This window comes from Microtus pennsylvanicus, chromosome 15 (genome assembly GCF_037038515.1).
Source record: "Microtus pennsylvanicus isolate mMicPen1 chromosome 15, mMicPen1.hap1, whole genome shotgun sequence".
NCBI classification, from domain to species: Eukaryota; Metazoa; Chordata; class Mammalia; order Rodentia; family Cricetidae; genus Microtus; species Microtus pennsylvanicus.
Genome location: NC_134593.1, coordinates 6632117 through 6658941, shown reverse-complemented (window position 1 = coordinate 6658941; position 26825 = coordinate 6632117). Strand labels below are relative to the sequence as shown.

Sequence of the window (26825 nt, the reverse complement as noted above, 5' to 3'; positions counted from 1 at the left end):
CTTACTGGGTCAAGTTATGTCTGGCTCCAGAAGACTACGTGACTTCTGACTCTGCCTCCGTTCTCCCAGCATTCAGTTTAATTTTCCCCACCTTGCTCTATTCTACTCTGTCACAGTCTCAAGACAGTTTCTTTAATAGCACATTAAATATTCACAGCATACAAAGGGGAATCCCACATCACTCATCCACTTTGTTTCTATACTCTACTCGATCCTCTACCAGGCTCTGTTCCACAGCACCCACTCTTGTTTTAAAGCCTTGAGCTGGATTCCCATTCACAGAGAGACAACCTAATGAGGGAATTAATATGAGAGCTCTAGAATCAGCAAAGCAAACCTGACTTTACTTTTGCCTCTGCATCCAATGCTGAGTGTAAAACCTGAGCAGACAGCTCAGTTGACTGGCCTGTGCTTCTCCAGACATTCCACACCCAGATGGTGCCAATTTATGTAGGGGAGAAAGGAAATGTATTTGAAGAGAGTTAAAGTAAAGAAGAGACTCTGCCCAGCAGTGAACTGCAGGCATCCAGGAAAAACTTTCCAGAGGCAGGGGACTGGGAGACTCAGTTTGCAAGCTGACCTAAAAGAATTATTCCATAGCTGATCACAAGGGGAGTGAGGGAAGAGCTGGATAAGTCCCTGCTCTGCACCTGGCCCCCAGAGCATCTCTGTCAGGCTAGGATGTACAGGATCATTGGGTTTACATTCAAACTGGCCTCATTCTTACACTTTGTTTACTTTGTGGGAACCGGAATGAGGCTAGCTAAAGGGATGATTCTAAGTAGGAGGGAAAAGCTGCTACTAGTGAGGATTGAGCATCGGATGGGTGGAAACAATCTCGTGAGGTTTAGAGAAAAGCCTCAAGGGTAGAAACTTTGGAGTCTGACAGTTCAAGTTCAAGTTACTTTTGTTTGTTCAGTTGTGTTTTTAATCAGGATTTCTCCATGTGTCCATGGCTATCTTAGAACTTGCTCATAGATCAGGTTGCTCATAGATCAGAGCTCTGCCTGCCTCTGCCTCCCTAGTTCTGGGGGTAAGGTATGTACAATCACCACCCTGCCAAATTCAAGGACATGACTTGTGACAAGACGTTAATGTCTCTGAGACTGTTTCTTCATTGAAAAAAAACCTGAGAAACAAAGACAATCCAACTGTTGTGTTATTCACCCCTAAGCAGGCCTAGACTCAGTGGAGAATAAATTTTAAATAGTACACCTCCTCACTCAAATTAATTTAGCTATTATGGGGTGCCTCTAATGTAGTAATAAGGGTGGCGGGGCTGCGTTCCCAGCACCCCGGCCGCCTGCTTGGCTAGCTTATGCCCCGAAATAATTACAGGGACACTATTCTTTTAATCACTGCTTGGCCCATTTCTATCTAGCCTCTTCTCGGCTATCTCTCACACCTGGACTAGCCCATTTCTAATATTCTATGTAGCACAGCTAGGTGCGCTTACTGGGAAGATTCTAGCCTAAGTCCATCCTGGGTCGGAGCTTCATCGCTTGCATCTTCCCTGGAGCGGGGAGCATGGCGTCTCTCTGAGGCATCTGCTCCTGAGAGGAGAGCTGTGGAGTCTGAGCTCACTTCCTCTTCCTCCCAGCGTTCTGTTCTGTTTACTCCTCCCACCTATCTTCTAACCAATGAGGGCCAAGCAGTTTCTTTTTATTTAACCAATGACCGTCCTCCATCACCTGTAATGTTTGCATTTGGGAGATTAAGGCAAGAGAATCTCAAGTAGAAGTTTAGACCCAGCTTGATAGAGAGAATCTGTCTCAAAAACACACCAAATATACAAAGAATTACTAATATTGAGGGGTAAGGTGGAAGTAGATTTCTTGTACTTTTTTTGGACGAAGATAACAAAACCCAGCTATAGCTCCTTACTCTAAAACTCTATTCACCATAAGAAACAGATGGTGTGGGATTCTGCTCTGTATGCTGTGAATATGTTTTATTGTCATTGATTAAAAAGGAAGCTGATTAACAACTTTACCTAAGAGAGTAATGCCAAGTGACAACTCCAAACTGAGATATAAAGAGAAAATAGGCAGAGTCAAGAAGAAGCCATGTAGCTACCAGAGGAGAAAATGCCCAGAACTTTACTGGTAAACTATGAGCCTCGTGGTTAAATATCAAATAATAGAATTGGGTTAATTTAACGTGTAAGTTAGAAATACACTTAAGCTATCGGCCAAACAGTATTGCAAATAATGCAGTTTCTGTGTGATTATTTTGGGTCTGGGTGGCAAGGAAATAAACAATCAGCCTCCACCAACAGGCAGATCTCCTTCCATCATCTCACCCCACTTACCCAGGGTGTGAGGAAGGACAGGGCCAAGATATCTGTGGGTGCATGTGTATATGTGTTTATCAAACTATGTGTGCATATGTCTGTGTGTGTGTGTGTGTGTGTGTGTGTGTGTGTGTGTGTAACAGAGAGAGAGAGAGAGAGAGAGAGAGAGAGAGAGAGAGAAACGGAGGGAGGGAGGGTGAGGGAGGGAGGGAGGGAAGAAGGGAGGGAGGGAGGAGAGAGAGAGAGAGAGAGAGAGAGAGAGAGAGAGAGAGAGAGAGAGAGAGAAACTTAGTTCTCCTACCCATGGTCAGCATGTCTGGGGTTCTGTATCCAGTCCTAAATCAGACACTGTGGCCTATGAATAAAGTGACCCATCCTTATCAATTAAGTTGTCCAGTTATTCATCCTCACCTCTCACCAACTGCCCCATCCACTCCTTTCTCTGTAGCTTCCCACCAGATATGTGCTTTTTCACCCCTGGCTGTTTGCAGGTACTGCCTGTCTTTCTGGCTTACTTTGTCTTCACTGTTCTCCAACTTAGAGCCTATAGTGCTAGCCCAAGTCTGACACATAAGCCTTCTGTGTGCTCCAGTAGTTCCCTGTACTAAACGTGCATAGAATATGACCAGTATGGACATGCTGACCATCTGATTTGGGAGAGTTATATCGTATGGTTGCTGAATAGTGGATCTTGTCATGAGTCTACTGCTTGTTTTAGTACATGGTTGTTGACTAGATAACAAAGGAAATCTATCCAGCATTTAGCTAGATGATAACAAAGTCTGGGTGTAAACATAAGCATATTGCATTCTTCTCATTTTGTAATGTAGGGGTACTTACATAATTTTATTCTCAGCTATGAGTGGTTCTCTTAATATGCCTTACTGGCTTATGCTAACCTATTTCTATGCCTTTGAGATTGAGCATATTACTCTTGCTTTTCTGTCTAGGTTCTGCTCAAATACATCCTTGTTCCTTGTAAGCTCCTCCTTCAGGATCAGTATGCTGACATTCACAATCTATGTCAGGAAGAATTAAAAACATGAAAATTTTAAAGAAAAGCATTTTCTGAATGATGACAAAAATTTACTGAAGTGTTTGCATATTTAAGAGTTTTCTATTAAAATGCACTAATTAGAAATCATTCATTTAAAACTCTTTATGGCATCAGTAGCTTTTTGGTGGATTTTTAACGTGGCAACCAGTCCTTCGACCCAAGTGTTACCCCCTTAAATATTATTCATATCACTAAATATTTTGGTAGAGAGAAAAAGCAGTATATTAATGGTTTACATACATGTTTCTCCTCTGTAAAAATTTTATGCTGATCCCTCACCTACCCTCCATTAACTTCTCATAGTTCCTCATAGAGGGATGGGACCTTATGAGCCTTTCTCAATGAATGATGGAGTGGTGAAGCCCCAGTATTATATAGCTCTGCTTCAGGAAAACATGGCTGCATGGAATTCCTGAGTGCAGTCATTGTGTCCTCTCCTGAAGACCCAGTTTCCAGCAATTCTCCCCCAACTCTGACTTTTATACCCTTTCTTGTTCCCTCTTCTACAGTAACACCAGAGCCTTCGGTGCTGCTGTGGTGGTTAATTTTTGCCAGTTTGACAGAAACCTAGACATAATGTGGGACAAGGGAGGGAAATTCTCCATCACATTTTCCTGTAGGCAAGTCATTGGAGTCATTTTCCTGATTAATGATTGATGTAGGAAGGTCCAGCATACTGTGGGTAGCAGCAATCTGTACAGATGGTCCTCATTCCCATAAGGAAACAGGCTGAGAAAGCCATAGGGAACAGGCCAATAAGAAGTGGTGCTCTTTGGCCTCTCTCTCTCTCTCTCTCTCTCTCTCTCTCTCTCTCTCTCTCTCTCTCTCTCTCTCTCTCTCTGTGTGTGTGTGTGTGTGTGTGTATGTGTGTGTGTGTGTTTGCCTTTGTGAAAGACAAGAAGGATATGTAGAGGTCAGAGACACCATCTGGGAGTTGGTTTAATTCTCCTATCATGGATTCCAGAAATGGAATTCAAGTTATCAGACTTGTATGGAATATGGCCTTAGGTGCAGAGCCATTTCAATGGCCCTTTTCCCATGTTTTCTTTCCCTTAAAAAATAAAAACAGAAGTGTTTTTTTATATTTCTCTCCCTCCCTAAATAAGCAAATGCTTGTAAAATGCTAGCTAGTAAGGAAAACATAGGGCTGTGCATGAGCTTGGGGGTAGTGTGAGCTTGCCTCATACATGGATCCAGAAGAAATCATTATATATCCCCTGCTCTTTGATTTATTCTCATGTGTTGTATATAACCATATATAGGCCTATAGGGAATTTTCTTAAGAATTTAAGATTTCTTATAACTGGCAGCCCAGTGACACAGAGGGAAATAAATGGATCTGAAGAGAAATTTTGTTAGTATTCAGGCACACCCTCACACAGCACCTCACACCATCTGCCTGGATATAGCAAATGGTATCCTGTCCCTTTAAGAGACTCTCAGTTCACTCTCAGTCTCTCTAGTGCTCTCCCTCCCTCCCTCCCTCCCTCCCTCCCTCCCTCCCTTCCCTCTTTCTCTTCTTCTCTTTTTTTCCCACTGAGGAAAGCAGGTCTCAGCCTCTTTTCCTTCTCCCTCCTCCCTCTCTCTCTGTTTCTCTTTCTCTCTGTCCCTTCCTCCCATCCCTTCCTCCCCACTACACCTCCCCTTTTAATAAAACTTCGCACTCAAACTCCATCTACATGGCATATTTGTCTGTCCCTTACCAGCGTGGTTTGAACCTCACCCACATGCCATGGGACTGGAAAGATTTCCAAATGTCCCACTGGCACACTGGAAGATGTTCAACACCATCAGCCATCAAGTGTTGCAAATCAAATTTCAATGAGATGATACTTGATATCATTAAGATACTGAAAATACAAAAGATAAGTCAATCCTGATGGCACAGTTCTACAATTCCAGCACTTGGTAGAGGAGTGTGTGTGTGTGTGTGTGTGTGTGTGTGTGTGTGTGTGTGTGTGTGTGTGTATCACATATGAGTTTGAAGCTGGACAGCAAAATATGGTCTAAGAATTGAAAAGTACATGTTGCATGCTGAGGATATAAGTCACAGGGAAAGCACTTGTCTAGCATGCACAGGTGCTGGGACACATGTGAGAGTGTAAACATACCAGAGAACAGGAACATGCTACATTACTGCTGGAATGTAGATTAAAATGATGCAGCCACCAGCACCTGAGCATTTATATAAGAAAAAAGGGAGATACCCCAATTACCTACTGCTTGATGAGTAGGTAAACAAAGGGTGGTGTGTTAATACAGTGGTCTAGTTTCTAGTCATGGAAAGGGGTAGAGAAATATACATCCTATAACATGAATAAATATCACAAACATTAAGTTCAGTTGAATGTAGCCAAAGGACTGAAGAGTGGGACACTTCCTTATTAGATGATTTGATTTCTCTTTAATACCCAGAATGAGACACTTGAAACAGAAAGTTAGAGTGGTAACTAATAGGTGGTGGGGGTCTGGAGAAATGAAGAGTAACTGCTAATGAATAAAGTGGTTTTTCTCAAATGACAAAATTATTTTAAAAGTAAAAAAATGATGGTTGCATAATTTTAAGAACATAGTAAAAATACCTACTGGCTTATATATTTTAAAAGAGTGAGCTTCCTACATAAATGTATTACTTCTCAATATCTACAGATCACATTTATTTCATGTCCATGTATGTTTTGTCTGCATCTATGTATGTCTAGTGCCTGCAAAGAGACAAGAGGGTGTTGGATCCCCTAGATATAAATATCTGTGAGCTTCCTTCCATTTGTGTGTGGTTGTAGGTTGAAGGGTTTGTGCTGAGAGGTATTGAGGACTACTTTTCTCCTCCAGGGGCATGTAGAGTACCTTCCAGTACAGTGAACTGTGGTTAGTAGGTGAATAATGTAGTTAGACACCAGCTCAACTTCTCCATATTCATTGACAGAAGTGTTACCTCTAGAAACAAGACCTTAACATCAGCTTGTGTGAGCAACCAAGAGCCTTGGCAATAGCCTGTGCTGTTTGGTGGTTTCCATGGGTCCCTTTGGTGAATGACTCAACAGGCTGTAACCTGTTCCTGGCACTGGAGGTTTAATTTGGTGGCACAAGATATCTAGTTGAAGTCTTCACTCCCCTGTTGTTTTTTGTCTCCCTGTGGGTTCCTTTCACATATGTAAAGGAAGATTCTAGGATAGTCAGTGTCCATATAGTTTTTCTAAGTGCCTTTAGTATTGGTTGTCTCTCTCCATTTTCCTTCCTTTACCTTTCTGCCCATCCCCCTTTCATTAAAACATCCAATTCTAGTTTCCCTTAATAGCTACATAACACTATAGACTTTTTCCTTTCCTTGAGAGATACTCTCTTTCTCCTGGTCCCTTACTAGGTTCCATACCTCTGTGGGTATTCAGATTGAAGTTCCCATATCATCAGAACCTTAACACCCTTAAAAGAGAAAACATACAATATTTGTCTACATGTACTGAGCACTGTATGCTTTTGTCGCTTGAGTCTGACACGGGCATGCACAGAACACACACATGGTGCACAGCTGCTGAGTAACATTGTGAGCTCATAGCGCATCACTATGCCCCTGTAACTGTGTTGCTAAGGAGGAAGCAGAATTCAGCTCACACTGAACCAAGGATCTGCCCAAGCAGGACGCTTATTTGGTTCAGTGGGAATCTTAACTAGATTTTGAACGTTTACTTGTTGGATTTGGGAGGGTGCGGGTGGATAAAGGGGAAAGCAGGGAGGGGCAGTAGGACCTGGAGGGCTGGGAGGGCCAGGAGGGCTGGGAGGGCAGGAGGGGGATACGGGGTTGTCAGGAAGGCCAGCAGGGCCAGGAGGGCTGGGACGGCCTGTGGAGCCTTGAGCCTCAACATGCAGGAGGACTTCAATTATGATACCCTTACCATTCGGGCCCCTCAGCGGACTCGCTGGTATACCCGCCTGTGGTCTGCATGCCGGAGTTGCGGGTGCTTGTGTCGAAAAAAGCGGCGATTTCCCTTGTACCTTATTGGGTACGATCCTGTGGGACGGTTCCAAAGGGCAGCCTGTGTGGGCAATGTCGCTTTAGTGGAGAGATTGATCAATGCCAGTGAACATCATGTTAACGAGTGCGACCGGAGGGGCAGGTAATGGGGCCTGAGGAGGGGCAAGGGGCAGGAGGGGCAGAAATTGTTGGGGACAGTCAGGGTTTACCAGGGAGAAACATACCTTCCAGATCTGCAGCCTGTGGGAGGGCAGATGTCATGCTTAAGGCTCTTCTTTCATGGAGACCTCTGGGTTTGTACCTGCTTTAAGCTCCTAGGCACCTGAAACCTGCACACCTTGGAAGGGCATCTCTGAGACTTTCTTTAAGAGAAGCAAAACAAAGAACTTCAGTTAGTTTACAAATCCCTTTACATTGTCTCTTTTAGAGTACTTTATTGAGGGCTTTACAGGAAGTTAGCTAAGAAAACCACATACATCTTTTTATGTGTACACTTAAAATTTTTTAGGTTTGAGTGTTTTGGCTGCATGTATTTTCAGTATACCACACAAGCATAGGAAGAGGGTGTTGGATCTCCTGGAACTGGAGTCATGGACAGTTGTGATCTGCTGTGTGGGTGCTAGGAATCAAACCCAGGCCCTCTGCAGGAAAAACTAGAGCTTGTAAATGCCAAGCCATCTCTCCAACCCTTTAATGTATATGTTTTTAATGCTATATTATATGCAACACAGAAAATTGTATCATAAGATAAATTTTCACATAAAAAGCCAACTCAAAGCCAAAAAAAAAAACCCAAAGAATTACCAAGAAATCTTATGTCTGTTTCATGCTTGCTGAGGGATTTCATAAGGAAATTTTCAACTTGAACTATAACTCTGTCCCCGGCCCCTTATATACATGTGTGTGTTTTGGTACATACATGAAGGCTAACGGTTGGCATTCTCTTTGAAAATTTCTTTTCATCTCATTAAAATATCATATGTGTGTTTGCACCTGTGCCTCACACATGCCAAGTAAGTGTGTGAAGGTCAGAAGAGAACTAGCGATTGCTGTGTTCTGCCACATTGTGGATTCTGGGGTTGAACATAGGCCATTGGCTCTGCCAGTAGGTGACCTCACCTCATGAACAACCCTGTGGTTCCTCCACCTCAGCTTTTTAGACAGATTCTCTCACCCAAATCCCCGCTGTGTTTGACTGATTGTCTTGGAGTATACTGATTGACCTAGACTTGCTGGCAAGATAGATTTGGGGATCCTCCTTGTATCCACATCTCCAGCACCAGTTTCTCAAGGTGCTGGGGGTTCTGAAGTTGGGGTCTCAGGCTTGCAGGGTGAGTGATTTCCCAACTGAGTTGTAACAATCACTGCAGCCCTCTTTCCTAGTCCTTGTTTCCTGTTTCTCACTAGATGATAGGCAGGAAACAATGACCCTCAACAGTAGATTCTCCATAGCTCACGTGCTTCTTGATCATGTCTGTAGTTGTGAGGTTATTTAGTCTATAGTTATTCAGTCTTCCAAATTAGAGCATCATACAAATAATAGGACAGTAAATTATTGTTTCAAAGTATTTTTGCTTAATAAGTGTATTCTTTAAAAACACTGAATTTTCCAGCTGTATTTATCCGTTATGCCAATCCACTTATTCCCTGCACGTAACTTAGATATCTATTGTACAGCATACAAATCTACTAGCTTTCAAGACCTTCTCATTCTTAAAATATTACATTTCTCTGTCCAGTCAGTTTTCCTGACGTTCTATAAATTTAAAGAGTGAAAACAAGGAATGATGCTCAACTGAATCCCTAGTATCTTTTCGTCTTTAAGCTTTTTGAAAATCAAAGCAAGGGAGCTATGATACCAAGAGTTATCTCCTTCTGGATATATTTGCTCAGTTTTGGTGCTAATTCATGGAGGTATAAGGCAAAGCCATTTGCTACCACCTGGTGTCTATATTAACATGGACATTCTGTCTATTGACTGAGGACTATGCTGTGTCCCTATTGGCAGCAAATATAGAAACATTCATTCTGGGCATTGAGAAACGAAAAAATTAAAGTATTGATGAATGAAAATTTAGATTTTTGTTTGTTATTGCTATTCTAAATATGTTTACATTTCATAGTCTTAAGAGCAGAAATTTACATCGATACATGTGACCTTTAGAAGTGTCATGGGCCTGTGGATTGTGTCATATTTCATTGGATGTCAGGCACAATGGACTGCATGGTGACCTTTTATTTTGTATGGTAGCAAAGTAAAAAACATTGCCTATTATATTCATAAAATATGAATTATAAGTGGCAGACATCAGCGATGCTAAAGTGTGAAATAAAGAGTAAGGTGGGTGCGGTGGAACTGCCTGCATTCCTACCTACTGGGAGATTACCAAGTTCAAGGCCAGCTTAGGGAATATAGTTTTAAAATATTGTAAAGATACTTGAGTAAAAACTTTCACATCTGCAGTAGGTATAATTCTGCTATTTCTCTTCATTGAAATATTGTGTTTGTTACCATTAGGAACAAATTGTAATCGTATCCAGCAACACTGAGCTGTCAGGTGCTGGAAGCATTTGTACGTGCTCTTGAAGATGTGAGTTGAAGCGTCACAGCAGCACTGTGTAAGAGAGCTGCAGTGTTGAATCCCCATTCTACAGATGGAGAGATTGATTTGTGGAGCTCATAGGAGGTCTATGTTGTAACTAGTAACACTCAATGATTAGAGTAGGATTCAAATCCAATTTGAGTTCAATCTACTGGGCATTCTCCTGTTATGCAGAGAGGCTGCTCTGAGGAAGGGTGAAGCTTGTGATAGAGCACTCGCCTTGAATGGGACAGCCATGCACTGTATACCTAGCACAGAAAATGAACACCTGAGTAGAGAAATAAGTAAATAAGAAAATTTTAGTTTCTTCTCTTACATCAGAAGGAAATGCACATTGGTGTCTACTTGAGTGTGCTTTTACATAATAATCTGAAATTTCCTAAAATGTCCTCTCAATTTGTAGGAGTCCACTTCACTACGCCTCTGCCCATAATCATCCTAATGTAGTAACATTGCTGTCATCCAACGACTGTACCGATATTAATATGAAGGATGATGAAGGCTGCACGCCCCTAATTAAGGTAGCTATCGTGAAACACTTTTGGTATAAAATGGATTAGAAATTATCCTTGTTTGGTTTTTGTTGCTGTGATGAAACACTGGCCCAAACCATCTCAGGAAAGGAAAGGTTTATTGGCTTACAATTCCACATCACAGTCAGCCATGAAGGGAAAGCAGGTCAGGAGTTCAATCAGGACCTGAGGCAGGAAATGAAGCAGAGGTCATGGGGGAATGATGCTTTCCCGTGGCTTTTTCCAAGGCTTGCTCAGATATCTTATACTACTCAGGATAACCTTCCCAGTCATGCCACCACCCCTAAGAAGCTGTGCCCTCCCAGATCAACCTCAATCAAGAAAATACTATACACGCTTCCCAGAGTCCAGTCTGGTGGAGCCAATTCTTCAAGTGAGGTTCCTTCTTTCCAGGTGTCTTCAACCTGTGTCAAGTTATCAAAACAAGCAAATGAACAAGCTGCCTCCCCCACTACAACAATGGCCAAACAGTGCTAGTGAAATCCTTTAATTCCTAGGTGTGGTGGCACACCTCTGAAACTCTATCACTTGGAAAACTTTGGTGGGGAGGTTATGAATTTAGGAAAGTCTGGGTACTTGAGAGGGATAATATGCATGACCTAAACAATTGGTCTGATCCAAGGGTAACTAGTCAATGGAATTGTTGGAATGCTTATTAAAGTTCTTGATTTCAGTGTCTCTTTCTTTATCCCATACCCACAGGCCACCCAATGGGACAATTTAGAATGCATCTCTATTCTGCTCATGCACGGTGCTAATCCCAACATTGTAGATGACAGTGGCTATGCTGCCCTCCACCACGCCATTTGCAGAGGGAACATAAGAGTTGTCAGCAAGCTGCTGGAGTATAATGTAGACATTAAAGCCAAAACAGAGGTAAGAATCATTCAACTTCATTCACAATGTACTTCCAGCAATAACACTCAGATCACTTTCCACTTTCTGAAACACAAGCAGTCTCACTGAATCTGTTCAGAGTAAAGCATTTTTTTCCAAATCTGTTTTTCATAGTTTTGTAGGTAACTTAAAGGAACTCAGCACAGCACATTTTGTTTCAGACTTGGGCTTTTCTGTAAAATTCAAGAAGTAAAGGACTTGGGCCCACACATACTTCACATACACACAAACAATAGAAAAAAATAATTTTAAGCTAAATGTCTATAGAAAAAAACAGAAATCTGTTGCAATTAAGAAGTTACTGATGTGACTTGTCTCTCAGAGATGAGGCTAGAGTGGGAAGGTCACAGGCACACAGGTAAATGTGGAAATTTGATCATTGAAGAAAACATGCTGAGAAGACATTTTCACTTAACTTTTTCAGATTTTACATGTACATAACAAAGGGGCCAAAATGGGACTCTATCTTAGACAAGGAGCAACTCCATTGTAATTAATGACCTAAGACTGAATTCAGGACGTTCCCCAGTCAAGTTTAGCCAATTGGGTAAACAGTTCCAAACCTGGCCGTATAGGGCCGGGAGACCAGAGTTGCAGGATCTAGCTGCTACTGACTATATGTGACAGAAAAATCCCACAATGGATGAAACTGTTACTAATTCTGTCCAATCAACATGCCCCCCATGTAACTGCTCCCTGACTGCCCAATTATTGAAAAATATTTAAAAGATTAAAAAGATAGAATTTCCCATGTCCACTTTAGAAGGGCCTGTATGTCTTTGTCCGTGGTCCTCATTATCACTGTATATGGGTGATAGACTGTTGCATGCTGGCTATTTCTGAAGAATAAGCATTCTTTGTGTTTACATAACACTTGAGTCTGAGGTCTTCCTCCAGCATCATTTGGACCACTGCAACAGGAAACGATGTTTGGTTTGGGAGAAAATTTTTAGGTTAGGGAAAATAGTTTTGAAAAACAGGTTGAGAAACTGCTCCAGAGATGCCACTTGAGTTCACTCATTCAAGAGAGGCATACCAAATCTATCTCCACGTTTTAGGATTGGGGCAATGGAGGCACATCTCCATGGAGCTAAGAAACTTGGAACCAGCAAGCGTTTGTGGGAAGTTCTGGAAATAGTGGTGTTCATGGGCATTGTTGGACAGGGGAAGATGTTTCAAAGGAAAGGGAAGCCCTGTGTGTGTGAATCTGCAGCAAGGGCTGAAGGAAAATCTATCCCTTTGTGACTCATTTTGTTTACAAAAATATGTGATACATTTTTCATTTGAGAAGCATGTCAATTTATAAAATGAAATTTTTCCTTTACAGTATGGGTTGACACCCTATAAACTCGCTTTGTTTGAAAATCAACTTAAAATGGCGCAGTTTTTAATTGATAACGGTGCGGATGCACATTCTGAGCTTACACCATACAGGTACTGTTTCTTTTTTACAATCTTAGTGCTGTTCTTGAGGGTGTCGTTGCTTAAGTAATGAACACTAAAATGGTAGAGGGAAAATGGCTTCAACTCATAAGCATATATTGAGAAAGACTATCTCACAGGGAGTGTGAGCTGGAAAAGAGACTGTTCCAACATAAACAAAGGAACAGTGTGTACCAGGGCTCAGCTTCCCATTTAAAAACAAGTTGTCATTTCTAATCTGATTTGATTGGCAATTTTCTACTTGTTAAGGCAACTTCACATTAATGTTGTTTACTTTGAAAAGTGTCAACTTTATTATCAAAACTGAAATGTATAATTTTATTATTTTTAGCCTGTTCCTTATATATTTTCTTCTTATATATGTTCAACTTAATTTTTTTTTCAAATCATGTTGTCTCTTTGATCACTCACTCTACTTTAAGTGAATTTTGAATCAGCAAATAGATTAGGGTATCCATCAATTAGATGATATTACCAGATGCTATTATTTTCCCCTGTCCTGTCTGAACTATCTTGACACTGTGTTAGTCAGATGTGAGTCTGTACACCCAAACTCCTGAAACAGCTAATCTGGATATGGACACTTGTCCAAAATGAGTACAAAGAACTAAGACTCCATTGAGAAAATGCCTCCATAAGATCTGGTTGTAAGGCATTTTCTTAATTAGTGATTGATGGATAAGGGCCCAACACATCATGGGAGGTGCTGTTCCAGGGCTCATGGCCCTGAGTTCTATAAGAAAGCAGAATGAGCAAGCCAGTAAGCAACTCCCTTCCATGGCCTCTGTAAGTTCCTGCCTCCAGCTTCCTTCCCTGTTTGAGTTTCTGCCCTGTCTGTCTTTAATGATGGACTATGATGCAGACATATAAACCAAATGAATCCTTTGGTCCCCAAGTTCATTTTGGTCATGGTGTTTTATCACAGAAATAGCAGCTCTAAATACTTGGTATTTAAGATTAGTTCAGCATTAAAAATCAAATGATTACCTTTTTTCTTCATACATACAAGCTTAAAGTCAGATGAATTAAAAAGTAAAGCCTGTGTGTTATGTATTTTTTATTGAAAATACACTTTGTACATACCATATATTCTAAAAATGGTTTAGCATCCCTCATCTTCATGTACTTGTTTTTGTGTCAGAGGATATGCATGCACTGATATTCCCAACAAAGACACAGTACAACACTGTGTGATGGCTTTGTCTTCCATCTTATTTGAGGCATTTTTTAAATTTTTATTTGGCAGTTCGCCACTTACTCCAGGTAAGCAGGCTGGGAAGCCTCTTTGGTATCTTACTACCTCCACTCCCTTTGTACTATAAAAGTGCTGGGATTATAGATACATTACACAGTGTCTGACTTTTTGTTGAATTCCAGGTACTCAAATTCTGGGCTAATGTGACAATTAAGTATACCCACTGAGCCATCTGTCTGGCTGTAAAACACTCAATTTTTATTTTTTAAAATTTATTTATTTATTTATTTATAAAGGATTTCTGCCTCCTCCCCGCCACCATCTCCCATTTCCCTCCCCCTTCCCCTATCAAGTCCTCCTCCCTCGTCAGCCCGAAGAGCAACCAGGGTTCCTTGCCCTGTGAGGCGTCCAAGGACCACCCACCTCCATCCAGGTCTAGTAAGGTGAGCATCCAAACTGCCTAGGCTCCCCCAAAGCCAGTACGTGAACAGTCAATTTTTAAAAGAAGAGTTTGAGCCTAAATTAAAGAGGTGGTTATAATTATGGAACTAAGGCTTCTGAGTGCAGAGCACTTTCAATTAAACCTCTAATCCAGTTAGAGGGCCTGTGTTTCCCTCTAAGAAGAACCATTTGAGGTCATTTATTCTTCCTTTAATACATGATAGACAGAAATTTGTAAAGCTGGTACTTTTGATGAAAATAAAGTATGCTTATGACTTTGACATGGAATAGCACAGTTTTAGGAATTCATGACTAGGAACATGTCTCAGGAATAAAGTACTTATCACACAAACCCAAGATTTCAGAGTTCTACTCCTCAGAACACAGAAAGGGCCTCATGTGCATGTGTGCATCTTAGCCTCAGGGAACCTTGAGGGACATGGGAGATGGAGACAGGAGACTGTCTGGAAAGTTATACTTTAGACAGTCTTGCTTTGTACAGCTGTTAACAGGAAACTCTGCCTCAAAACTAAGTTAGGAGGCAAGGACTGCCAGTCAAGGATGTCCTCTGACCTAAAAAACATGCACTGGGATCAACAGACACAAATGCATACACAGATGTGAACAGGAACGCATATCAAATATGAAGATGAAAAAGTAAGTTTAGGTTGTTGAACTAGTAAGACTGGGGATAATTATCTGCTAAAAAGACATTGGAAATAGTGGTCAAGGTTGAAGGTTTTCTTAGTTTTCTGGAGATCACTTCAGCAGCAGTGCTCTTTTGGACAAGGTTCACACCGCAGGTGAAAAGTCCCCTGACGAGCTCCAAGACCGTGATGACAGCCAAAGCAGAAACTAGGAAAGTAAAGCTGCTGGTCTAGAGTATCCTAGCAATAGGCCCTGAAGTACAGCAGTCTTAGCTCTGACCTGGGAAGAATATAGCTGACAAAAGAGTGTTGCTTTCCTTGAGTTTTGAAGCTGGTTGTGAGTTACAAAGACTCAGGATTACACAAAAAGGCTTATGAACAAAGAAACAGCCAGGCGGTGGTTTCAGCATTCACACATGAAAGAACTGTTAAAACAATTTGAAGGTACCACAACTGTCACAGCTTCTGAGAATGCAGGCAGAAGGCTGCTTAGAAGCAAAAAAATAAAAATACTTTTTCATATACTGACCATTGAGAGCATAGTACTCAACAAAATACCTCCAAAGAGTTCTGACAGATAGGACTGTGGGGCCTTAGGGACAAGCAGGCAGATGAGTGGAACAGGAACACTGACTCCACGAGCATAGAAATACAAGGTTACTGGAGCATTCAAAGCAAATCTATGGAAAAAGCACTGCTACCATTCGTGTGTGTGTGTGTGTGTGTGTGTGTGTGAGAGAGAGAGAGAGAGAGAGAGAGAGAGAGAGAGAGAGAGAGAGAGAGAGAGAGAGAGTTTCAATCAAGAGCTAAATTTTCTCTGTTTCTTCTCTATGAGGGAAGGTGGGAAGGACAGCAGTCATTAATCATCACCAACTGTTGAATGAATTTAGAGTTCTTAGGCTGGGCCTTGTTGCCCATGGCTTTAATCCAGAAACTTGGAAAACAGGAGGCAAAGAGATCTCTTTGATTTCAAGACCAACATGATGCATATAGTGGGATTAAAGTCAGCTGGACTGCATAATGAGATCCTGTTTCAAAAAATTATTTGTAAATGTCTAATGTAAGATATATTAAGGACTCAAAAATAAAGAATTTAGAAAACATGCTAAGTGTTTTTATATGAATAGTTAAATGATGATCACTTTTAAACATATGTCACAGTGGAGGAGCAGCTGCAGTAGAATCAGAACGATCAATGAAAACGTGTGCCAACTCCAACGAAGGTAAGAATGACTCCAACTACTCCTACCTTCCCTAAAGAAAATAAGGAAGAGTGAAGATTTTAGATCCCCAAAAAGGAATTAAGGCAATCAAAGATAAATGCCGTTCTGTGGTTTTCAAATATTCTGAAAAGTCAGAATTAATTAAGAAATTATTTCAAAGAACTTTCAACTGTGAAAATATATTGTCAAAACATTGCTTATTTTATATTAGTGCTGATATCTGTACTGCCGTTGAATAAAGGAGAAATCAACTTTACGCACACGTGTCCTCCATAGTCACATTGCAGCAAATAGGATTATTAGAGATACATATTCTCCTTGAGTTTTATGACAAACTTGGTATTTTGTACTGCATAACAGTACACAGGTAGGTGTCACTAGAATGTCATTATGTCACAAACCAACCTCAGTAATCAATAACTTTCATTAAATAATTTCCTACCTTATGATATAATTAAAATCTTCTGACCTCTTTAATGTCTGAGCAATTTCTCAATTTGGACAGTTTTGTCCTACTGTATAATTGTTTTCTTTAGAAATTTCCCATTTTAGGGTGAAAGCTTCCTTCTGTAATGAATGTATTGAGTTTATGAAGACTTATCAATCCTGACATGTTTTCCTTTTCTTTTTCTTCCTTCCTTCCTTTCTTCTCTTTTTTCCTTCTTTTTTTGCTTTGGCTTGGTTTTCTAAAGTGCTAGACATTGAGCACAAGGCTTTGGGAGCATTCTAGGCAAGCACCCTACCCATTATCCCTACCTTCAGTACTTTTCTCTTTAGTTTTTCTGAAATAGAACATGGTAAGGGTGAATATCATTTCCATGCTGCAAAGCATGACAGGAATAAACATTGGAACAAAAATCAGAGTGTAGAAAATGACATCGTTCTGTATTTCAAAGAATTGTCTGCTTCTCCATTGAGTCTGGAGAGACTTTGTGGCAGTGGCAGGAACACCACGTAGTATTTACTTTCACCAGCTGTCATCACAGTGTCTTTTATACCTCAGTTGCCAGTGGCAACCACACTAGGTAGAGAATCCAAAACCCTCTTCCCTCAAGAGGTAAGATGAAGAGAGTCAATATTATTGTAATGGAGACAGCTTTGTGGCACTGTATTATGAAGTTTGCTGTTCATGGCATTTGTGGTGGTGAGAACTGACTGAGGCCTCCTGCATAATAAGCATAGGCTTTCCTGCTGAGCCGCAATCCCAGTCCACTAGTTGGTGGCTCAAATGACCTTCCTGAGTCATGAGGAATGCTTAAAAGCACATTAAGTTTCTCTGACTTTAATCAAGACAAAAACAATGAATAAAGGTTTCATTTCATTTTTGTTTTCTTATGTTTATTTTCATTTTGTGAGACAGGGTTTTCCTGTGTGTTGACTTTGAGCCTAACCTGAAACTCATTCTGTAGACAAGGCTAGGCTTGAAATTACAGAGATCTGCCTGTCTCTGTTACCAAGGCTGGGATTAAAGGAGTGTACCATCACTGCCCAACTCAAATGTTTATTTCTAAAAGCAAGCTGCAAGTGTCTAGGGAAGGAGTCAGTGAGTTTATTGTTTATATATGTAAACATGTACAATGATCCTATGTCAGAAGGAAGCCCATGGAATTTGCTGCTGCAGTCTCACAGCTTCTTCTCTGCTGATCTCTCACCTTAGGTAGAGCTCGGGTTTATTACTATCAAGGCAGGGATCTTTCCAACAATTCTTTTCAGGGTAGATGATGCCTGCTTTCTTGAGCATCCTTTAAGCTGCATATAAGTCTGGGAACACAGATGGAACTAAGGAACTTCTTTTCTCAATGGGGATGAGGAGAGGAAGCCTGTTGCACTCCCTTGAGCTGTTATGTAAAAGTCTTTGCCCCTCTTCTCTTTCTTTCTGTTAGGTTATACCCTGATACAAAAGACAGAAGCCATACATCTAGTCCCAGTGGTAGCAATTTGCACCATAAAATGAACAATTTTAACTAAAAAGCTGAGCAAGATTCTTTGTTTCCCTGAAGAACAAGAATGTGTATAGGCTCATGGATTTTTTTTCCATTTTGAATCTGTTGTTTTGTTTGTGAGACACAGTCTCATTTTTACATAGTTCTGGCTGTCTTGGGAATCACAGGGATCGACCTGCCTTTGCCACCCATGTGCTGGGATTAAAGTTGTGTGCCACCATCTAGACTCTAGAATTTTTCTCAAGTGTCATTATCTCAAAGTCAAACAAGAACCACAGAAGCTATTTTGTGACACAGTCAATTGATGCTTATACTGGTAAGGATGCTGTTCTCCATCTGTCTGAGAGAGATCATTTAGGATCATCTCAATTGTTTATGGGTGGGTGTTTACCTTTAAGTATTATGCTTGTTAAATTTAAGTCTTCTTTGATTTGAAATATAAAGAAAATGAATGAATTCCACCTGAAGACATTTCTTACAAGGAAGTACTTATTCTAGAATAATCTAGATTCACCTAAAAAATTATACTATGCGTCTAATAATTTTATATGTTATATTTTTCTATCATTGTAATGAATTAATTTTGATTTTTTCAGAAGAAAATTTCTGCACTGACATAATGCCTTCTTGCAGGTAAGGTCTAATGATATCTAAAGACTAAGGAAATTCAAAGATAACAAGCTAACTATTGGTTGTATTCTCAGATAGATACTGATTTATACACTCAATTTTTGTGTTGTCTTACAATCCCCACAGTATTATCTGTATTTTTAGGCTGAAAATTTATTGTTTTTAGATCATGGGCATGAAGTTTATACTCAACCATCATTTCCCCTGTACCAATTCTGTGTTTTGGAAAATGAGCTTCCTAATGTTTACCACACACACTATGTCCATCTGACACTCCTTGCCTTTTCAAAAATTGCTGAAATCAGCTAGTGAACTAGATCTTCATTGCATTTGTCTTTCTGATAGCTGACAGAATTTGGGATCATTCTGCATTATCACAGAGAGTTACAAGAAATCAACATCCCCATTGTCTCAGTGTGTGGGTGCACCCCTTGCGGTCCTTAGTTCCTTGCTCGTGCTCTCTCTCCTTCTGCTCCTGATTTGGACCTTGAGATTTCTGTCCTGTGCTCCAGTGTGGGTCTCTGTCTTTGTCTCCTTTCATCACCTGATGAAGGTTAATATTCAGGAGGATGCCTATATGTTTTTCTTTAAGTTCACCTTCTTATTTAGCTTCTCTAGGATCACAAATTATAGGCTCAATGTCCTTTATTTATGGCTAGAATGTTCTATTGTGAATTCACCAAGGCCAGCTGGCCTGGGTCTGAAAAAGCATGGGATAAAACCGGACTCGCTGAATATAGCGGACAATGAGGACTACTGAGAACTCAAGAACAGTGGCAATGGGTTTTTGATCCTACTGCACGTACTGGCTTTGTGGGAGCCTAGGCAGTTTGGATGCTCACCTTACTAAACCTGGATGGAGATGGATGGTCCTTGGACTTCCCACAGGGCAGGGAACCCTGATTGCTTTTTGGGCTGAAAAGGGAGGGGAACTTGATTGGGGGAGGGGAAGGGAAATGGGAGGCAGTGGCAGGAGGAGGCAGAAATCTTTAATAAATAAATGAATTAAAAAAGAAATCAACAAATTGTTAGCCTCCTTTGACACCATCTCCACATGCAGAGGCCCTTTTGTTCTGCGTAGGACCCTTTCATAGTTGGTGGAAGATCCCATGCCTTCCTCCTACCACAGTGCTCCATCCATCACTTGTCCACTCCTTTGAGCTGTTTTCTACAGTAATGAAGTCTCTGGATCTCAGTAGATTATCTGGATGTAGAGAGCCAAACTGTGGCATGTTTACTCTTTATGTGTCTATAAAAGGGGTTTTGTCTTCACCATCAGTAGGACATGAACATAGAGTAAAAGGCCCCTTCTGCCAGTGATCTGCTCTCTCAAACATTGATTTGGCAGAAAATTAAAGGTGGTATGTCAAGCTAGTTCTGTGCTCATCTTAATTGATTACTTTCATAATAAAGGACAATTGTGTTATCATTTGTGGGAACATGTATCATAAAGCATTTGATACACATTAGTAAATTGCTTATTACTAATGATTTAATAATAAATTACTCCAAGTTAAAAGGTCCAAAATGCATCACAGTTAATGTCCAAAGTGCAGATTCATAATTTACAACTGTTCAAAGGCACACCTTGTAAAAACCATGTTCTTTCTACTAGGAATTCTAAACTGTCTCAAGCTAATAACCTGAAATTATCCACTGAGTTTATATTGCTGTTTGTTCATATTTTTATCTCGTTAAATTAATAGCAATGCTCATTTGGCATAGAAACAAGCCGATTGTGGTTTCAAGATTCACTCATGAATGGACTACGAAGGGACAGCTTGAGCATATCCTAGACCATGGTATCTTGTCAGAGTGCTAGCAGAAGCAGGAATCTATTCTATGGTCCACAAACAAACCTTGTGAGAGATAGCATCACGTGCATTGAGAGCCCACAAAGTAACCTGAGAGAGAGGGGTTCTGTGATGCTCTAGGAGCAGATGATGGCATTACAAGTGGAATCGGGGTACTAATTACATTGAGCACAAGAGTGACCATCAGTTACTACAGCATTAAAAAAGTGCTGTGGAGAAACTAGTCTCTTTCATCGTGTGTGTGTGTTTCTATGTTTTTAGTGGACTAAATTCTTTTTTTCACATGAGAAAAAGTTTTAAGGAAATTGTCAACAAACCTAATCAACTGATTGAAGGACAATTTAATGGCTGATGGTAAATCTCTAATGTATTATAGGAAAACATTTGGTAAATGTTTTTATACGAATATTAAAATATTACTTTTTAAAATATACCACAGTGCAGTAAGACCAGCAAGACAGCTAAAATCCCTATTGAAGAAGTCTTTCCTGATTAAGAGAGGTAAGAGTGAAGGTGAATACTTGACTACCCCCTCCCTAATTTCAAATACAGCTTGGTTTTTTCAAAAATATGAACAGAGGAAATAATATAGCAATGTAATTCTATCTTCTTTTGATTCGCCTTCAAATGTCCTTTGGATTCAGAATTATTTAAGTAGTAGTTTCTGATAAATTGTCAGTCTCAAACTATATCATCTGAAACGTTTGTTTATTTAATGTCAGCCTCTGACTTACAGGGTATTTTTGTATAAATAAAAAGATCTCTAACGAATCCACAGTATGTGTCCTCTATGGTCATGTAACAGCAAGTTGACTTGTTATAAATGAATTTTTTATTAAAACCACATTGTGTTTATGCTACATATTATTATATACATCAATGTCAATGTCAATAAGATGATCGTGTTAAAAAACCAAAAATACAGTATTCAATTAATTTGTTTCTTGAGGACTAAATTCTAATAAGTTTTTCTGGATTTTGCTCCTTTCTATAATTTCCCAATTTAGAAATATTAGACAATTCTCATATGGTATTATGTTTATCTTTAATTATCTGTTATTTAATATGAATAATCTTGACAAAAATCTTGACCTAAGAAATAATAGATTTGCTCAACATTTTAAAGAAATGAATGGACTTTGAGTCCTGTAGGCAATTCAGGGGATAGAACACTGCTGTTATGAACATTCTCTGGTAGGACACGCCCTATTGACTATACCACCACCACCTTTTTCCTTTGGTTTTATTAGTTAGTTTAAGATATGATGATACTTGGTTTATATGCTGATAGACATAATTTTCAGAGCAATTTGCCACAATAGGAGGAAGGCTGAGAAAGTGCATCATTCTACAGTCGACAGCACTGATTAGTCCATTGAGTATATGGTATCTATCTAAAAAATTGTTCATTTCTTTTACATTTTCCAATTTTGTGTAGTACAGGTTTTGTAGTATGATTCTCTGAATTTCCTCAATGTCTATTGTTAAGTCCTTCTTTTCATTTCTGATTTTGTTAATTTGGGTGATCTCTCTCCATCTTTTGATTAGTTTATATAACGGTTTGTCAATCTTGTTGATTTTTTTTCAAAGAAACAGCTCTTTGTGTCATTGATTCTTTGTATTCTTTTCTGTGTTTCTGTTTTGTTGATTTCAGCCCTCTGTTTGATTATTTCCTGTCTTCTACTAATTCTGGGTGAGTCTGCTTCTTTTTTTCCAGAGCTTTCAGGTGTGCTATTATGTCACTAATGTGAACTTTCTCCATTTTCTTCATGTGGGCACTTACTGCTATGAATTTTCCGCTTAGCACTGATTTCATAGTGTCCCATAGGTTTGGATATGTTGTGCCTTCATTTTTGTTGAATTCAAGTAAGACTTTAATTTCTTTCTTTATTTCTTCTTTAACACAGGGGTGGGTGGTTCAGTAGTTGACTATTCAGTTTCCATGAGTTTGTAGGCTTTCTGGGAGTAGTATTGTTGTTGAGTTCTAACTTTACTCCATGGTGAGCTGGTAAGACACGGGTTTACTCCAAATTTTTGTAACTGTGGGGCATTGCTTTGTTACTGATTATGTGATCAATTTTAGAGAAGGTTCCACAAGGTTCTAAGAAGAAGTTATATTCTTCTTTGGGGGGGGAGGTTCTATAGATATCTGTTAAGTCCATGTGTCATTACATCTGTTAGTTCTCTTATTTCTCTCTTAAGTTTCTGTCTGGTTGTTCTGTCCATTGGAGAGAGAGGAGTGTTGAAATCTCCTATTATTAGTGTGTGGGGCTTGATGTATGATTTAAGTTTTAGTATTATTTCTTTTAGTATATGGGTACTCTTATATTTGGTGCATAGATATTCAGATTGATACTTCATCTTGATGAATTGTTCCTGTCATGAGTATAAAGTGTCCTTCTCTATCTCTTCCTATTGATTTTAGTTTGAAATCAATTTTGTTATTTATTAGGGTAGCCACACCTGCTTGTTTCTTAGGTCCATTTGATTGGAAGGCCTTTTCCCAACCCTTTACTCTGAGGTAGAGTCTGTCTTTGATGTTGAAGTGTGCTTCTTGTAAATAGCACAAGACTGCATTCTGTTTTCATATCCATTCTCTTAGCCTGTGTCTAAGAGTAGATTGATTTAAGCGATATTAATGACCAGTGGTTGTTAACTCTGGTTCTCTTTCAGTAGAGGTGTTTGTGTTTTTCCCTTCTTTCGGTTATGCTGGTAGGGGTTTTCCTGATTTCTGTGATATTGTGGGTGTAGTTAGCTTCATTGGGTTGAAGTTTTCCTACTAGTACTTTCTGTAAGGCTGAGTTTTTGTATATACTGTTTAAATCTGCTTTTGTCATGGAGTATCTTGCTTTCTCCATAGATGGTGAGTGAAAGCATTGCTGAGTATAGTAGCCTGGGCTTGCATCCATGGATTCTTAGTGTCTGCAACACATTTATCCAGGACCTTCTCGCTTTCATGGTTTCCATTGAGAAGTCAGGCATAATTCTGATAGGCGTACCTTTATATGTTACTTGACCATTTTCCTTTGCACCTTTTAAATATTCTTTCATTCTGTATGTTCTTTGTTTTGATTATTATATGGCTAGGGGATACTATTCTTTTGATCCAGTCTATTTGGTGTTCTGTAAGCTTCTTGTATCTTCATGGGGATATCCTTCTTTAGGTTGGGAAAGTTTTCTTCTATAATTTTGTTGAATATGTTTTCTGTGCCTTTGAGCTGGAGTTCTTTTCCTTCTTCTACTCCTATTATTCTTAGTTTTAGCCTTTTCATGGTGGCTCAGAATTCCTGAATGTTTTGTGTTAAGAATTTGTTGGATTTAATGTTATCTTTGACCAATGAAAATTTTCTTTATAGTATGTTCAGCACCTGAGATTCTTTCTTCTATCTCTTATATTCCGTTGGTTATACTTGTCTCTGTAGTTCCTGTTCATTTACCCAGATTTTCCATGTCTACAATTCCCTTGGTTTGTGTTTTCTTTATTACATGTATTTCAGTCTTCAAGTCTTCAACTGTTTCTTTCACTTGTTTGATTGTTTTATCATGGATATTTTTGGGTTTCTTTGAGGGATTTATTAATTTCTTCCAACTTTGTTGTCTTCTCTTAAATTTATTTAAGGGAGTTTTTCACTTCCTCTTTAAAGGTATCCATCATTTTCATAAAGTTACATTCAAAGTCGTTTTCTTCTACTTCTGGGTTAGAATGGTCAAGTCTTCCTTTTGTGTGTCTACTGGATTCTCGTGTTACCATGTTATTTTTGGGGGATGTTGGAGGAATTCTTGCATAGGCACCTACCCATCTCTTCCTTCAAATGAGGCCAGCAGTGTCTTGGCATCTTAGTCCAATCATTGCTGTGGCTGTCTCTTAGGTCTCCTCAGTATTGGAGCAAGCTGTATTTCAGAATTCAACGGAGCTTGCAGGCACTTGGGGGCCCTCAGTATTGGAACAATCTGTGTTTTAGGGTTCCACAGAGCTTGCAGGTGAACAGGCACCACCTTGGATTTTCATTGTGGTGAAGAGGGTTGTTGGAGGTCTCCCACCTGCTAAGCCTCATTGGCAACCCATTTGTTGGTGGGACCAACACTCCGCTTCAGCCATAGGCAATGATAAGGAAGTTATATTGCAGTTTATATACTGTGAATAAAATAAATAAGAATTTGCTTTATTCCTTTTTAGAGGGCAGGCTTTTAGCATGTATTGGGAGCTTGAGGCATTGTCTGTGGGAACTCTGATGTTTCTTGTAAGGTACTACTACCATGGAATTGCTGCTTGGTCCCCACATTTCTTGTATGCTTCTTGCCCTAGAGATACAGTTCAGGGTGCATAACTACTGCAGGGTGCTTTGCAATAGCTCTTACCATGGAGGTGATAGCTACTGATGCTGAATTTCTTTGCACTGCCATTCACGAGGGACCAGAAGCTAGAACTGAGGGGCTTCTGCAGCTTCCTCAGAAGCACTTGAGGAGAGTATACACCTTGACCCCTCTCTGGAGCTTTGCCAACCTATCAGTTTGAAATTCTTTGCAGGGTCCTTTGTCCTTGGAATGCTTGTGGGGTTTGTTTGTTTGTTTTTCATTTTTCTATGCTGCAAAGGGCAGTCACCGTAGACTTAGCTTCCTTGTGTCTGGAATTTTCATCTTCAATGGAATAAGGTCAACTCAAACCTTAGAGAAACTCTTTTCACTTCCATACAAGGTAAGTATGCTCACTTACAATTCTCCTACCACCACTAGTCCAGAGACAAAATCAACAGCAGCATTGTGCTACTACTGTAACACTTCAGCTTGTGATACTGATTCTGGTTAAGATGTCTATAGTGCTCAAGATCATAGGTGTTTTGTACTCCAATTTATTATAAGTAGTAACTTTTGATAAATTTGTCTCATTTGAAACATACAAAGAAGTCTCAATTAATTGTTATCCATATATTTGTTGTCTATAAATCAATATTCACTTTAAATTTTAGCCTTATTTGGGGACAAAGTAAATGTAGTAAAAAATATTGGCCTTGGCATTTAATGCTCTTATATTTTACAATTGATTATAACATATTTTGTTTTTCCACTTTATAGCTAGTCGAAGACTAAATGATCAGATCTCACTCAGGTAAGAATGTCTGGATTTTAAAATACATTGAGTATGTAGAGAATATAAAGTTCAGAAGCTGTCATCATGTTTTTTTCTGTGTAAGCCAGTTTCAACTTCTTGATTATATGCTAATCAAAGCTGAATATTTATCTATGGAGAAGCATATAGTTTTAAATAATTGATAATTCCTCTGATACAGCATGAAATGCTATAGGACTCCCTGTCTGTGGAGGTGATTCAGCGGATAAAGTGCTGGCTGTGCATATGGGAAAATGGGAGATAGATTCCCAGGGTCTATATGAGGCCTGTTGGTCTTGTGCACTTTTAAAATTCTGGTGAGCTTATGGTTAGATTGCAGGTGGAGACAGAGCATCCCTGACATTTTCTGGATTGCTTGCCTGAGGTTTGCATTCATGAGTGAGAGACCCAGCTAGTAAACTAATGTTTAAGGTTAGGGTCAACTCCCAAGTCTATATTCCAATCACCGCACCTACACACTGGCATGTATGTACCTTAAATCACACATACATAGAAATACACAGCATATACCATATATTGCACATATATGTAAAAGGATCCATTTTCAAGTCATTAATCTTTTACACTAATTTGTTTGGCTGAGTTGTTTGTGGGAAGAGTGTGAAAAATATGGCAAGGTTCAAAACTCTCCAAGGCTTTGCTAAAGATCACCTCAGAATGGCCTTATAGACATGCTTCTGTCCTACAGGTTAATAGCTCCCTTAATGAGTTCCCCAACTACGGTGAATCACAAGGTAGATGAAGTTAGAAAAACAAACTGGTTGGTCCAGAGCTTACCAACCAGAATTCCTGAAATTTGGAGCTCTTAGCTGTAGTTCAGATGGAGTAGAGCTGAGGGTACTGTATTGCTCTGCAGTGCCCTGTAAATACTCAAGACTTGTGCAGGAAGTAATGGCCGTTGAATATAAAGAGGATCATCATAGATCCAGGTGGTTTGGGTGCATGCTTTTAATCCTAGCACTCAGGAAAGTAGAGGCAGGTGGATCTGTGAGTTCAAGGCAAGCC

The 26825-nt window shown here is 39.8% G+C and overlaps 1 protein-coding gene across 1 annotated transcript in view; it reads left to right on the top strand.

The window, feature by feature from the left end:
- Window positions 1-26825, top strand: part of LOC142836104 (uncharacterized) — a 79228-nt gene that overhangs the window by 42446 nt on the left and 9957 nt on the right. Inside the window, exons 5-12 of the mRNA XM_075950120.1 lie at window positions 10330-10447; window positions 11162-11335; window positions 12684-12790; window positions 14348-14437; window positions 16244-16305; window positions 18845-18881; window positions 21132-21193; window positions 25766-25799. Coding sequence (XP_075806235.1) covers window positions 10330-10447; window positions 11162-11335; window positions 12684-12790; window positions 14348-14437; window positions 16244-16305; window positions 18845-18881; window positions 21132-21193; window positions 25766-25799 — 684 coding nt within the window. The remainder of the gene's footprint in view (window positions 1-10329; window positions 10448-11161; window positions 11336-12683; window positions 12791-14347; window positions 14438-16243; window positions 16306-18844; window positions 18882-21131; window positions 21194-25765; window positions 25800-26825) is intronic.